This window comes from Acanthochromis polyacanthus, chromosome 6 (genome assembly GCF_021347895.1).
Source record: "Acanthochromis polyacanthus isolate Apoly-LR-REF ecotype Palm Island chromosome 6, KAUST_Apoly_ChrSc, whole genome shotgun sequence".
NCBI classification, from domain to species: Eukaryota; Metazoa; Chordata; class Actinopteri; family Pomacentridae; genus Acanthochromis; species Acanthochromis polyacanthus.
Window position 1 is genome coordinate 18,823,287 of NC_067118.1, and position 14,343 is coordinate 18,837,629.

Here is a 14,343-nt window from a genome sequence, read left to right on the forward strand (position 1 = left end):
ATTTCCTTTTCACTTGACCAACTGGTATTAAAATCTTTCACACTAACTAGGAGGAATGATCCACAGGAAGTAAATGTCAGAAGTTCTTGATTATTACCGTAAAAAAGATTGATCAAAAAAATTCAATTCAGTCACATTTATACAACATTTGCAAACAGTAACTATCAGCTAACAGCTGGACTGTGTTACACATGTTTTTACAACAACCAATAGTTGTGCATTTGCAAATTTTCCATACACAAACTAATGCAGACAAGAAAATAGCACATTCTGTCACTTAAGATTATCCATTGTTCATGCTGAGGATGATCAGTGGAGATGGGAGGTGGGTCTGCAGGAACCACTGACGGAACAAACTGCAGCTTACACAGAGGAAGATGTGCAGTTTCTAAAATTGGACCAGGTGCATCAGGTGAGGAGCACCGGAAGCCTGCCTCAGGAAAAACATGATTGTGCACCTGAATCGAACCACCAGCGTCGGACTGTCAAAGCAGAGTTTTACTGTGGTGTCTGAGAAAGAAGCCCAGTGTACAGCATTTCTCTTTCCATAATGAAATTCAAGTTGAAGAGTGGCTGTTTTGACATAGTTTAAGAGATTCGGTGTTCATCACAGATGGTACTCGACATGTTTACATAACAAGGAGCGTGACAAGCGTTTCACAAGCGCTGCGAGCAGTGCATCATTGCACAACTGTAATGGGGATGGTGGCCGAATTTAAATCAAGTATGCTTTTTGATATTCATAAGCTCAGCATCATAACTTTTGATCAATGCTAGTATGAAGGAATGCAAAGGGAACCACTATTTCTACTTAAAATGCACAAATTGATCAAGGTTAGATTACACCTATTTAAAATGTAGGTAAAATATGTTATGCAAGTCACTTCTAAAAAACAAAAGCAGCACTGCCAGAGTGCAGCTAAGACCAAAAAATTAGCAGTGAAGTGAATGAGCTACTTGGTCGCAGCACCTATTAAAAACCATCTGACTGCTGTCTGCTTTTATAGCTTGTCTGATCAGATGTTCTAACGATAATTAATTGGAGAGAGAAGTCATTTGGCAAGCCACAGTCAGTGTGTGTGTGTGTACCTGTGAGATCCCTGAGTTGCTGATCTCCACCATAATGTAACAGATCAACTGAAGGACAAATAGTCCGGCGTCCAGGCGGCGAAGGTAGAACTCATCCTCCATGCTGTCATCCAGGATCTCCCCCTGACGAACCATCTCCTGCACACACATAAAAAAACAGAACAGGCTCATAAAAAAAAGAGAACACATTGTGATGCAAGCGGAGGTGAATAAATCTCTATTTTCTGTTTGCTGGGAGGTTTTCTATTGTTCTCAGCACATTAATAAAAGATTCGACAAACAGAAAATCAGAGACTAACTTTAATTTAGGTGTTGTTTTTCCAGCTTTTCCCACAAATCTATTTTCTCCATTGACCAGACAAACAAACCAATTGATTTCATGGCTAAGCTGCAAAATAGGGGGGGTTCCACTGCCACTGCTCACACATTTCCACATACATACACACACTTGCATAGTTATCCATCTTGAGAGCTCTGTCAGCACGCCAATAACACAGCGCTGCCAATAAGCACAAACAATCACCATTAGAGATTAAGAGGCAGATCTGAGGGGGAGAGCAGAGCCTGAAGTGTAAACCACTGGAGTGATACAGAAACACAGTGTAAAGTGTTTGGCTGTCACATAGCTTCATAATAATTAAAATAACAACAAAAAGTATGCAGTGTTTTTCTTAGTTATAAAGGGTTTTTTGCACTGAAGATGTGTCAGCCTTCACAAATCATTTCATACAATAATAATAATGGCATCAAAATTTTAAACTGACACAAAGCTTTTTAGTAAACATTTTTACATTTTAATTGATTATAACAAATGAGTTTGTTTTTTTCCAGTATCACTGTATAATTGCGGTGTTATGATGTTGGTCATTTTGTCTCCACTGACTGGTGAGCTGCAGTCAGTTCTCAGTGCTACAAACTGATGATGGCAATAGAATATGATGCAGTTTGAAAGTCTGGGAGAACTTTTGTGTCGTAACACAGCGCCACTCGGACTAGAACCTGGAGGCAAAACACCAGCTCTATTCAGAGCAGTAGGGGTTTCCATCTGTTAGTTTCTCTCTTGTTGTCTGTGCTCAGATATGCTGTGATTTAATTCAGCTGAACTCATTTACATAATACAATGTTTCTCTAGTAGTCAGGCAACAAAACGGTCATGAAATAGTGACTAAAACGCGACTTACTACAGTTGTTCTCGATTGATAAGACACATTCCTGGAAAGCTGCTCTCCTTTTCCCTAAACTCTGAACACAAAACCAATTTTCAAGCTACGGTCACAAAACCTCTGACTCTTCTTGCAAAACCAAACTTTCACCCCAAAACAGTTCAATCTGTGCTCAAAACTGAACTATGCTGTCAAGTCATTCCTCAAGTCGATCTAAATTAAATACTCTACTGAGTAGTCACTAAACACTACATAGAAAAAAGGAAAACACAATGCTCAGAATGAAATGGTAGAAATAAATGTTTATTTGGGCTAAATGCATGTTGCAAAACAAAATACCTGAGCATTTGTAACACTTGTACATAGAAAAAAACAGAAAACCTGTGCATTTACATGTAGCACTTATACGTAAGAATAAAGCACAAAAATAGACAAATGAAGTACAAAGAAAAGAAGTGCATTGCTCTGCCACAGCATCATCTCTCCATATTGGGTCAGGCCACAGGACTTCATCTACATCACAGGCCACATTTTCTCTGGCCAGGCAACAGGGGAAGAAAACCCTGGCATGCCGTATCCAGGCTTGACATGCCTCCACACCTATGGCTTGCAGGAGATTTACCCTGGTGTAAGGTTGGCATTCGTATACCTTCCACCGCCATGAGGAGAAGAATTCTTCAATGGCGTTCAGGAAAGGGGAGTACGGTGGAAGGCAAAGACTGATAAAACCTTGGTTCATATTGAACCACTCTCTAACCTGGAGGCCTCTGTGAAAACTCACATTGTCCCAAACAACAACACAGATGGGCTACTCATCCCGCTGCCCTAACAGAGCATCTCGCATGTGATTGAGGAAAATGAGGAGCTGGTGAGTGTTGTAAAGCCCTAGGTTGGCATGATGGTGGACAACACCATGATTGCTGATGGCAGCACACAATGTGACATTGCCACCACGCTGCCCAGGGACACCAACAATGGCCCGTTGGCCAATCACACTGCAGCCTCTCCTCCTTTTGGGGAGCTTAAACCCAGCTTCATCCATGTAGATGTATTCATGGAGTTTTTCCATTGCATCCAGTTCAAAAACTCTCTGTAGAAATTAGGGCTGCAACTACCGATTATTTTAATAATCGATTAATCGGCCGATTATTTTTTCGATTAATCGGATAAAAAAAACTTTTTTAATTTCCGCCTCTTTATTCAGAAATAGAAGATTTGGAATGACAGAACAAATAAGATCATTATAGGGAAGCCTTCATCTTCAACCACTGACAGAGGCCTCACGTCAGTGACATTCATATTGAGGATGCTCTCAGTCAGACAGCTGCTTGCTGTGGTGGACATGATGTCTTTCTCATCATAAAGCCTATCAATGCAATTCATCCTGCCTCACTCCAACACAAACCAGTGTCTTCACTCAGATGTTGTCAGAAAATTAAAATTCGAGGCTTAATCTTCAAAGTATTACCACTATAGTGTGCAAATTACATTCATTTGTAATGCATATTCAAACCATGCTTTAGCTAATGAAAGTGAAATAAAACCTATCTCTCACAGTCACACACGCCCCATCTCTGTCATTAATCAGTTAATAAGCTAACCCTAGCATCAGACAAGCTACCAGAGAGACTGATATTACGTTTCCTCACTTTAAAACAGAACAAATGTAGGATAATGCAGTGACTTAAGATGCGTGTCCACTTGATGCGACACATCAGATGTGGCCGGTTGGTGCGTTTCCAGCTGCGATCCGGTGTGTTTACCTGCTGCTCATTTCTATAAAGTAGACTCGACTTCTACTGTCCTTAAACATCTAAACTAGCCGTGAACTAAAACCAGGACAGGTTCAGCTGCTGCACAGATTATTTCTCGCCTCAAATGCTTTAGAAATACTTTTCCCTGAAGTGTTTTCAAAATAATAGAGAAAGTTTGCGGCCCAGCCGCTGTGTTTATCAGACTCATCGACCTGTCAAGCTGAAAGCGCGGTCACGTCACCACGTAGCGGCCCGCTCGTGACCGTCCGGCACCAGTACGATTTTCAGAAGCGTGCATTCGCATGTAGTGAACACGCAGCATGTCTTTGTTCTGTGAAGCATGAAATGCTCTCATACTTTTTTTTCTTCTCTTTTTTTTTTGTCTGTAAATCCGCTCAGAAATGACACCAACCACCCATGGCGTCATCACTTAAGCTTCATGCAATGCTCTCATACTTTTGAGGACTTCGGTCAAACTGTTTTCTCCATGCTGGTCATGTTTCATTTGCTGAATTTACTTCCCTTTGAAAATACCTCCTCTGCTCTGCCTCCACCTTGCTCTGTTCAACTCGCTCTGCAGGTGAAGTAGACGGCTCCACGACCGCGATATGACGAGTGAATCGGGCGACAAAACGAATCGATAATGCAATTCGTTGCCAACGCTTTTAATAATCGATTATTATCGATTTTATCGATTCGTTGTTGCAGCCCTAGTAGAAATAGATATATATTTTTGTAAGTGATACAGAAAAAGTGATGTAGGCCAACTACAGTAAATCACTACTTACAGTAACCAACATTTATGTGTCTGGATATATACCAACCTATACATACTGGAATCTTTGCTTTTTGACTCTATCAGAGTTGCGTTCAAAGGGCACTCTGTACAGCTGTTTCATGCGTAGTCTGTTGCGCTTGAGGACACAATCAACAGTAGAGAGGCTGACACTGTCAATACCCTCAAAATGCACATGGTCCTCAATGATCCTCTGCTAAATTTCATGAAGTTTAATGGTGTTGTTCTCACAGACCATGTCAACAATTAGGGTCTCTTGGTGTGGGGAGAACATAGATGTCCTACCACCCCGATGTGGCAGTCTTTCATTTCTACATAAAGAGAACATGCACTTACAAAAATACATACATGGAACAGGCCTACAAACAGTCAGACTGACCCTCCATTACAATACTACAGTAGACTGGCACAGTGATGTACTGAAACATGTTTACTATGGTACAGTATATAGTACAGTCATTGTACATATGTAATTGTTGTCAACATTTACATACTATAATGTCTAAAAAGGTAATTACCTGTTCTCTTCTCTAGATCTTCAGATTATGGTGGACACAGTGAATCTACTGATGTTTGGTTGTACCCTTAGTCCGGCCTCCCTCATCGTCATACCATGGACAAGAACATGGTCAATCACAGTAGCTCTGATTTCATCAGATATTACTGTTCTTTGTCCTCACGGACCACCTTGACCTGCTTGACCTCCTCTCACACGAACTCCTCTTCTTAGATTTCTATCCATTGTAGTGCCTCACAAACCAGTGCTCTGGCTTATACAGTGCCTTGCGAAAGTATTCTGTCCCGTTGAACTTTTCAACCTTTCGCCACATTTCAGGCTTCAAACATAAAGATAGAAAATTTTAATTTTTTGTCAAGAATCAACAACAAGTGGGACACAATCGTGAAGTGGAATGAAATTTATTGGATATTTTATACTTTTTTAACAAATAAAAAACTGAAAAGTGGGGTGTGCAATATTATTCGGCCCCTTTACTTTCAGTGCAGCAAACTCACTCCAGATGTTCAGTGAGGATCTCTGAATGATCCAATGTTGTCCTAAATGACTGATGATGATAAATAGAATCCACCTGTGTGTAATCAAGTCTCCGTATAAATGCACCTGCTCTGTGATAGTCTCGGGGTTCTGTTTAAAGTGCAGAGAGCATCATGAAGACCAAGGAACACACCAGGCAGGTCCGAGATACTGTTGTGGATAAGTTTAAAGCCGGATTTGGATACGAAAAGATTTCCCAAGCTTTAAACATCTCAAGGAGCACTGTGCAAGCAATCATATTGAAATGGAAGGAGTATCAGACCACTGCACATCTACCAAGACCCGGCCGTCCCTCTAAACTTTCACCTCGAACAAGGAGAAGACTGATCAGAGATGCAGCCAAGAGGCCCATGATCACTCTGGAGGAACTGCAGAGATCTACAGCTGAGGTGGGAGAGTCTGTCCATAAGACAACAATCAGTCGTACACTGCACAAATCTGGCCTTTATGGAAGAGTGGCAAAGTGGATATCTCAAAGATATCCATAAAAAGTCTGGTTTGAAGTTTGCCACAAGCCACCTGGGAGACACACCAAACATGTGGAAGAAGGTGCTCTGGTCAGATGAAACCAAAATTGAACTTTTTGGCCACAATGCAAAACGATATGTTTGGCGTAAAAGCAACACAGCTCATCACCCTGAACACACCATCCCCACTGTCAAACATGGTGGTGGCAGCCTCATGGTTTGAGCCTGCTTTTCTTCAGCAGGGACAGGGAAGATGGTTAAAATTGATGGGAAGATGAATGGAGCCAAATACAGGACCATTCTGGAAGAAAACCTGTTGGTGTCTGCAAAAGACCTGAGACTGGGATGGAGATTTATCTTCCAACAGGACAATGATCCAAAACATAAAGCCAAATCTACAATGGAATGGTTCACAAATAAACGTATCCAGGTGTTAGAATGGCCAAGTCAAAGTCCAGACCTGAATCCAATCGAGAATCTGTGGGCAGAGCTGAAGACTGCTGTTCACAAACGCTCTCCATCCAACCTCACTGAGCTCGAGCTGTTTTGCAAGGAAGAATGGGCAAGAATTTCAGTCTCTCGATGTGCAAAACTGATAGAGACATACCCCAAGCGACTTGCAGCTGTAATTGCAGCAAAAGGTGGCGCTACAAAGTATTAATGCAAGGGGGCCGACTAATACTGCACGCCCCACTTTTCAGGTTTTTATTTGTTAAAAAAGTATAAAATATCCAATAAATTTCGTTCCACTTCACGATTGTGTCCCACTTGTTGTTGATTCTTGACAAAAAATTAAAATTTTATATCTTTATGTTTGAAGCTTGAAATGTGGCGAAAGGTTGAAAAGTTGAAGGGGGCCGAATACTTTCACAAGGCACTGTATGTACCCTCACATCATTAGCCACAAGTGTGATCAATTTTGAGTTGTTGTGTTCAACCGGTGACACCTGAGCTTTAATTGTGTTTGACTTTTGCCACCTGTGCTCACCATTATGCAACACAAGTGCATCACAATGACAATGTGTTGACAAGATGTGTCTAAACAGGTGAAAAGTGCTAATGGTTTTGCCAAAAGAGTGACTGGCTCAATAAGTGGGTTCAGGCAACTGAGAATTTGGTTCAGACAATAGGGTTTAGTGTTTTAGCAATTGAGAAAAACTGTAAGACTTGTTTCTATAACTGCAAAGTTGTCTTAACAAATGCACTGGTAACAGAATTTAAAGATGATGACTGCTGTAAATTCAGCTGTACTTTCAGGGTTTGAAGCTGCAACTAAAATCAGACAACAACTACGCAGCAAGGAAAAAAGGAGTTGCATTAGCTGGTCTGTGCTTCAAAAATATCCATTACATTGATGTTACATTTTAGTATCATCATTTTGTAAAGAGGTTTAATAGAAACATTTGTATTTAAGTTGCACAACTGGTTTAAATAATGAGCCCTCTTTCTAACTTCCAGCTTCCAATTTACCTCTACAGTTTTGCACTTTCATATTAAAACCTTTGTTTGAATTTCATACTGTGCTGCTTTTCACAGTGACATACAGTTTGTCAAAACAAATTACACTTAGATGAAATGGTCATTTTGCTCTTTTGGTGGAAATTCTGAGTTTAGACTAATCAAATAATTGGTAAAGTAGCCAAGAGATCAATTAATTAAAGAATAGTTGTTAGTGGTGAACCAATTTATACATAAGCATGTCCCAATACTTGGTTTCTCTTTAGGTCTTAGAAATTTGTTTCTTAACCTACACACTCCAATCATAGCTTGCAGAAAGTCTGCATCATTAATCTGTTAACATAAGTTTAATTAGTATCTGTTTCAGTCAGAGAGGCAAGACTAAGAATAGCACAACATAACAGTACATGACACAGAGAATCAAACTGTTTTCTAATGAAAACAAACAGATTTAAGTGTTCAGCTAAAGGGTACCGCACATGACATTTACATCCCAATGATTTAATCTCAGACAAAATTAAAACTTTCAAAAGGCCTTGTCCTTAAAGATCAATCACACAGAAAAACCCAATTATAGCTGTGAAGTTCAGCTCATTAACAAGCCTCAATTGAAGGGCTGCCTCTGAGGACTATAGTACAACAACACTATTTAAAGTCCAGTTTGAAAATTGGGGACATAAAACAACATATCCACTTCTGTGACATCGTGTTACAAGACCAGGTTGTCATCCTACTTTAATGCTTTCATCCTGACAAGAAATGACAGGTAGATACACCTTCAGAACAAAGTCCTGCTCTGCAGTGTCAGTTGTAGCTTGTTAAAGATCAGAACAGTGCTGATAATTAAAACAAGAACCATTAAAAAAATCCTCTTTAGATTCAACCAGGTCAGGTAATCTTAGGAGGTTCGGCAGAAACTGGATTTCTCTTGTAGGTTCTTGAAGACATTACACCTCTAATCAAAGAGGCTTCTTCAATTCTTACTGCCTAATGGGGAGTTACAGAATTTATAGTCATTACAGCTGACATGGCTAATGGTTCATTAATGCACCAGGACTGACATGAGTCAAAGTGCGAATTGTTGTGAAACCAGAGGGTCCACCAGCAACAGTGGTGCCACAGACCCCCTCCTCTGTTTAGAGATGACTGTTCCACTTTGAAATATATGGATTCCTGTACTCTTCTCAAACCATCTGTCCTCTCTAAAATGTGAACATTGCTGTCCTCAAAGGAATGTCCCTTATCCTTCAGATGTAGGTGGACTGCTGAGTCTTGTCTTGAGGAGTTGGCTCTCTTGTGTTGAGTCATCTGCTTGTGAAGTTGTTCTTTGGTCTCTCCTCTGTACAAGTCTGTGCACTCTTCACTTCATTGGATTGCATACTTAACATTGGTCCACTTGTGCATTGCTGTTTTATCCTTGGGGTGAACCAGGACTATAAATTCTGTGACTCCCCATTTGTAGTCAGAACTAAAGAAGCCTCTTGGATGAGAAGTGAAACGTCTTCAAGAACCTTCAAGAGAAGTCCAGCTGATTCCACTGAAGCTCCTATGATTAATAATAAAGCCATTAACTGAAGGGCATTTGCCTCCTGTGCAGCCTCTGGGTAAAACAATGGCCTAGAATTCTGTTTTACTATAAAACAGAGAGTTATCGCATTGTGAAATAGTCCCAAAGCTTGGCCTTGGCTGTCAACTCGTGCTCATTAAAAATGCACAAAACTTGAAACAAAGCTTTTTAAATGTAAATTTTGTCTCCATTTCTTCCAGTAGGGAAAAAAATTATCTTGGTTTCCAGGACAACTCAGCTCTGTTTTGGGAGGGGATATGGTAGCTTGTGGCACATTCACACAAATCTCACAATCTGACTTCAGCGAAGACACAAAAACAGCATGTAAGCCTAAATTACTCATAAATAACACACAAAAGACACATAACCTCTCTGTTTACATTTTCTCTCACTGTATCACACAGGAACCAAGTCTATTTCATGTCACCCTCAACAAAGCAGAGCTTGTAAAAGGCCTTGGACAACTCGATTACACACCGCTTTTCATTTCTAGTGATCAGCTTTTCAATATGGGAATTTATCCTAAATAAAGGAAACAATGCTACTGTGGTCTATCGTGTGTAAAGGCTAGGTTAGTGGTAATATAGAATACTGACCCACAAAGTGTGTCAGCAAGAAGAAATTACAAAAAAATGACTCTGAGACAAAGTAAAAGAAACATCAAGGCAACACTTGAAAAACTGACTTCTGAAGAAATAATTAGTGAGAGGTTCTGTGGTGCTTTTGTCCCTGAGCACAATCCATGTTACTGTAACTGGGAAGCTACCAGCTACAAAAGGTATTAAACAAAAGAAAGTCCACAACTTGAAATCGAGCAGAGCAATTTGGATGGATGTGTCTGACAAAGTGATCCTGTTTGCCAAAATATCAGCTTTTTGCTCAGCATACTTGAAATATTTAGCCAAAAATATTGGATAAAAGTCTAAATAAAAAGTAATGGACACACTACTGGATGATTTATCTAACAAGTAACAGTGCAAGGTTTAAATTATTAGCTTTACATTTTGGATAAACAAATGAAATAATCAGTAAAAGGAATGGGTAAGTCATTTGTGATTTTTTTTCGGTCTAATCTCAGGGTCATGCTTTCATTTGTGTTTGTATTTAATGTGTCTTACCATTGTGTGCGGTGTTAATGCAGTCATCACCTTAATCTGAGACAATTTTCACGTTTAGCAAATCATAAACAATGTCAACCCAGGAAAAATTTCTGAAATATGATAGCTTGGAACATCCAAACTGAATCTCCATGTAATCTCCTATCTCCATGTTAGGAGATACAGGAGAATCAGTTTGGCATTGGGTGAATTGAATCGCATTTCCCTCCCGGGAAAGTTTGGTACGACCAATCATAGCACGGGAGGCGGGAGTTAATGCTGCATCATCTTCAGCGCCTGGATTACCCATAAAACACCTGCGCACCTCCCGTAACCAAACACAAACATTAAAGTTATTCCTAACACCGCTAATCGTTCGGAAGGAGTCTTTTGTTGCGTAGCCTTTTCAAAAATAAGTGTTGTACTTGAGAGTACCCCATGTATTCGCAGATTTTTGTGACAAAAATGGCAGTAATTCACCGCGACGCTTTCTCGGCTGCATGCCATTGTTGTTTGGACTACATGGACGTCAAGGTCAATTTGTTTGTGCGTCACATCAGTGTTACGCTGATTGGTTCTTTCTCGTTCAAGCTGCATTCGTTAGCCCCTCCTTTTTGAAATCGTCTCCTATCATCACAATGCCAGACTGCCTTTATTTGTATTTATATTAATACATAAATAAAGTCAGTCTGGATTTTCCAGGCAAGAAATATGATCATACTTCATGAAAAACCACATTAAAATCAACTGAATTTCATGATGAAGCAAATGAGTTCATGTAAAGTGCTGCCTGCTATGTGAGACATAAAAAGTCAGAAACCTCTGAAATAGAGGCTTGTAGTCCTTGTTAAATTCGTTTGACACTTCATCTACTGGCACTGTATGCTACATGACTTAATTAGCGAGACCATAAGGAACTAACAGCTTCCAACTGCTTAACCTTCAGTAATTCTGAGAAAATCGTGTTCCTGTTGTGTTATATTCTCAAGGTGTCAGGAATTCTACTGTTGACTACTGCCTTCTAATACACTGTACACAAATCAGTTATTCTGTCTCAAGATTTTGAAAATATGGCAAATACTAGATTGGCATAATTTATTGTCATGTGATCTAACAGTCAGAGGCTCTGATAAGTTTATTTACTGAAGAAAGACTGCTGAGGTGGGAGATGTGCATGTGAAAATGACAGAAGAGTAACAGGAAAAAGCTCATGACAGTTCTCTGTATGAACATGGCAGGGAGGAGCAGAGTTTTAAGAGCTTTATCAGCTCCACTTGTAAAGGAGACAGACTTTCAACAAATTCAGACACATTTATACCAGCCTTCAGTATGATTTTGAGTTTTTAGGCAAGTGAAGGCCAGAGATGACAGTTAAGATGATTGTGAGCTAAAAAAGAGTGCTGAGGTATTGTTGACCAATCAGGAATCAGCAGTGTTAGACTGCCCAAAGTGTTCTTAAGACAGGACATGGAAATGACTGACAGGTCCCAGGTGTTAAACGTTTTAGTTCAAAGTTTTTTTTGCTTTCAAAACTTTGCAATGTGCTCAGAATCAGCAACTGATTCTCAAAGGTTTTTCAACACTGACTGTAACTTCACACACTCACAGGAGTGTCCTGGATTTTTTAGCAGTACTATAGGTACTAGTACTGCAATCCTCATGATCCTGAAGCTACAAACCTATGCAGAAAACAGTGATATGAAATGTTACAAGTCCACAATGCCTTTTCATTGCAAGCTTTTAAGTAGCTGCACATGCTTACACTTTGGACTTCTACAACCAAGAAGCAGAAGGACCCTTAAAATACTCCATCTGTAAGAAATTGTCTATGTGGGATGTTTACTTCTAGAAGTCCTTTATGCCAGTAATAATTCCTCCTCTTTGGCTATAGCAACATGTGTTCTCATGCAGGAGAAAAAGTAAGAAAAGCATTTTCAATTAAGGTCTCAGATAAGTCAACTGCTGCACCCTCCAGGGAGGCTCACTGTGATGAAATAGTGAAGAGATGTTCAACACGTGATGAATCAAGCCAGACCTTTGAATCCGTGCGGGGAGTGGAAGGTTTTGAACAATGGCTAGTGCATTAAATATTCATTATTGTGAGTAGTGGAGGCAGGCACTTGTGATATTAAAACAGAAGGCGACATGGGCAATATATCAGCATTCACTACAGCCGCAGAGTTTTGTCTACTCCTGAATTTTGACATTGCGGCCAATATCTTTTGTGTGTCAGCTCAGACCCTCTGGCAAATACCGGACAGAAGAAGTGGAGAAAGAATAATGTGTTGAAAGCAGGGATTGGACAAGTAAATTACTGCAACCTCAGGGGAGCCTGGCAGCCTGGCTACAGTACAGACAAAGTAATAAGCAGTGATTTTCGGTCTCAGTCCCTTTACTGTAACTCAGCCACATTGTGCTTGTGTGTTTGCGTGATGGGGTGTGTATGATTTATGGAAGACTGTGTGTGTACTGCGAGTCTTGTCGTGCCCATTGTAAACCATGCAGTTGAAGTTTGCGTCTGTGTATGGCATGTGAGCAAGAAATGACGGAGTATCTTTGAACAAGAGCATTTATCTGTCATGTTCCTTGAACGTGCATCAGCTTTTGGAAGAGGGACTGTGTCTGGTTGTTATTCCTTGGCTTGGGTACTTATATGCAGAATTAAAGTGATTTCTTTGTCAGAAATTTTGCAAAAACTCACTGTGACTATGTTGTGTGTGTGTGTGTGTGTGTGTGTGTGTGTGTGTGTGTGTAGGACGCAATGCTCTGTATGAGGCTCAAGCAAACAAGAAATAGAGGTTGGATAGCCTCATCATAAAGCAGCGATACAGAGGCTGATAATAGGGTAAACTTGGAGGAAAGAAAACAGCAACTTTGTGAGAACATGAGACGGCGTGTTGATTGGACGGATGGACAGTCCGTGCTGAAGTCTGTCCAAATGCTAAAATGTCAGACAATAGAAAACAGTTAAGTCAATGTTATGTTCCAAGAAATTTCTTATTCCTCATCTTTAGCAGCTTCCTTCAGTGTTTCTGTGGATACAGATTAGAGCCCAACTGACACTAGATTTTTGGGAATTTTTAGGGAGGCTTGAACCTGGCCAAGACTACCACAGTGAATGCATACAGTAGTCCACAGAGTGAACCACAGAGGTGGGAGTGTGATGATATTGGGCTGAATTGGTACAAAAGCTGTTGGGGAGATGACAACTACAGATGGCACAATGAATGTCAAGGGACATCCAAAAATATTGACGGACAAGATAACTCCAAGTGGGAAGCTTTAAAGAGAAAACAACACAACCCCTCCAGCAACGAGCTCCTGAATCATCTTCACAGAAACTTATCATCCTTATTGAGGACGATTCTTTATGCAGAAATGACAGACTTCCCTTTGAACTGGGCTTAGGAGTTAAGACCTCTTGAACTGAAATAAAATAATCTAAACATGAATGAGCTGGTTGCACTGCAGTCAGTGTCTCATAACAATCTGTATTCACATGAATGAATGGTCAATCAATCAAATGCCATGCCATTCTGCATAAGCGATCATTTCCCTCCATCTAATCAAATCTTTTGCTTTCTGAATTGTGACTGTTGCCCGTCCCATGTGCAACCACAATGTCAGTTTGTCTATCATTTTCCATCTGCCCCATCCTCTCTTCCTATTAATTTTTTCCAGTTGTGACGATATATTCCAAGGTCTCTTTCCATATGATGTATACAAAAAATGTTGCTAGCCGTTTCCTAATTTTGTTCAATAGAGTATAATTTATGTTTAGTTATTTTAAAATACCTTCATTGCATATTCTGGATATATAAGATACGTATATGTAGCATGTGTCTATAAAATCACGTCTCTGCTGCAGTGATTTTGTTTGACATTTTATCATTTATGT

General features: G+C 40.1%; 1 protein-coding gene across 1 annotated transcript in view; it reads right to left on the reverse strand.

Moving 5' to 3' along the window:
- Nucleotides 1-14,343, reverse strand: part of ctnnbl1 (catenin, beta like 1) — an 86,864-nt gene that overhangs the window by 14,884 nt on the left and 57,637 nt on the right. Inside the window, exon 14 of the mRNA XM_051949794.1 lies at nucleotides 1,090-1,227. Coding sequence (XP_051805754.1) covers nucleotides 1,090-1,227 — 138 coding nt within the window. The remainder of the gene's footprint in view (nucleotides 1-1,089; nucleotides 1,228-14,343) is intronic.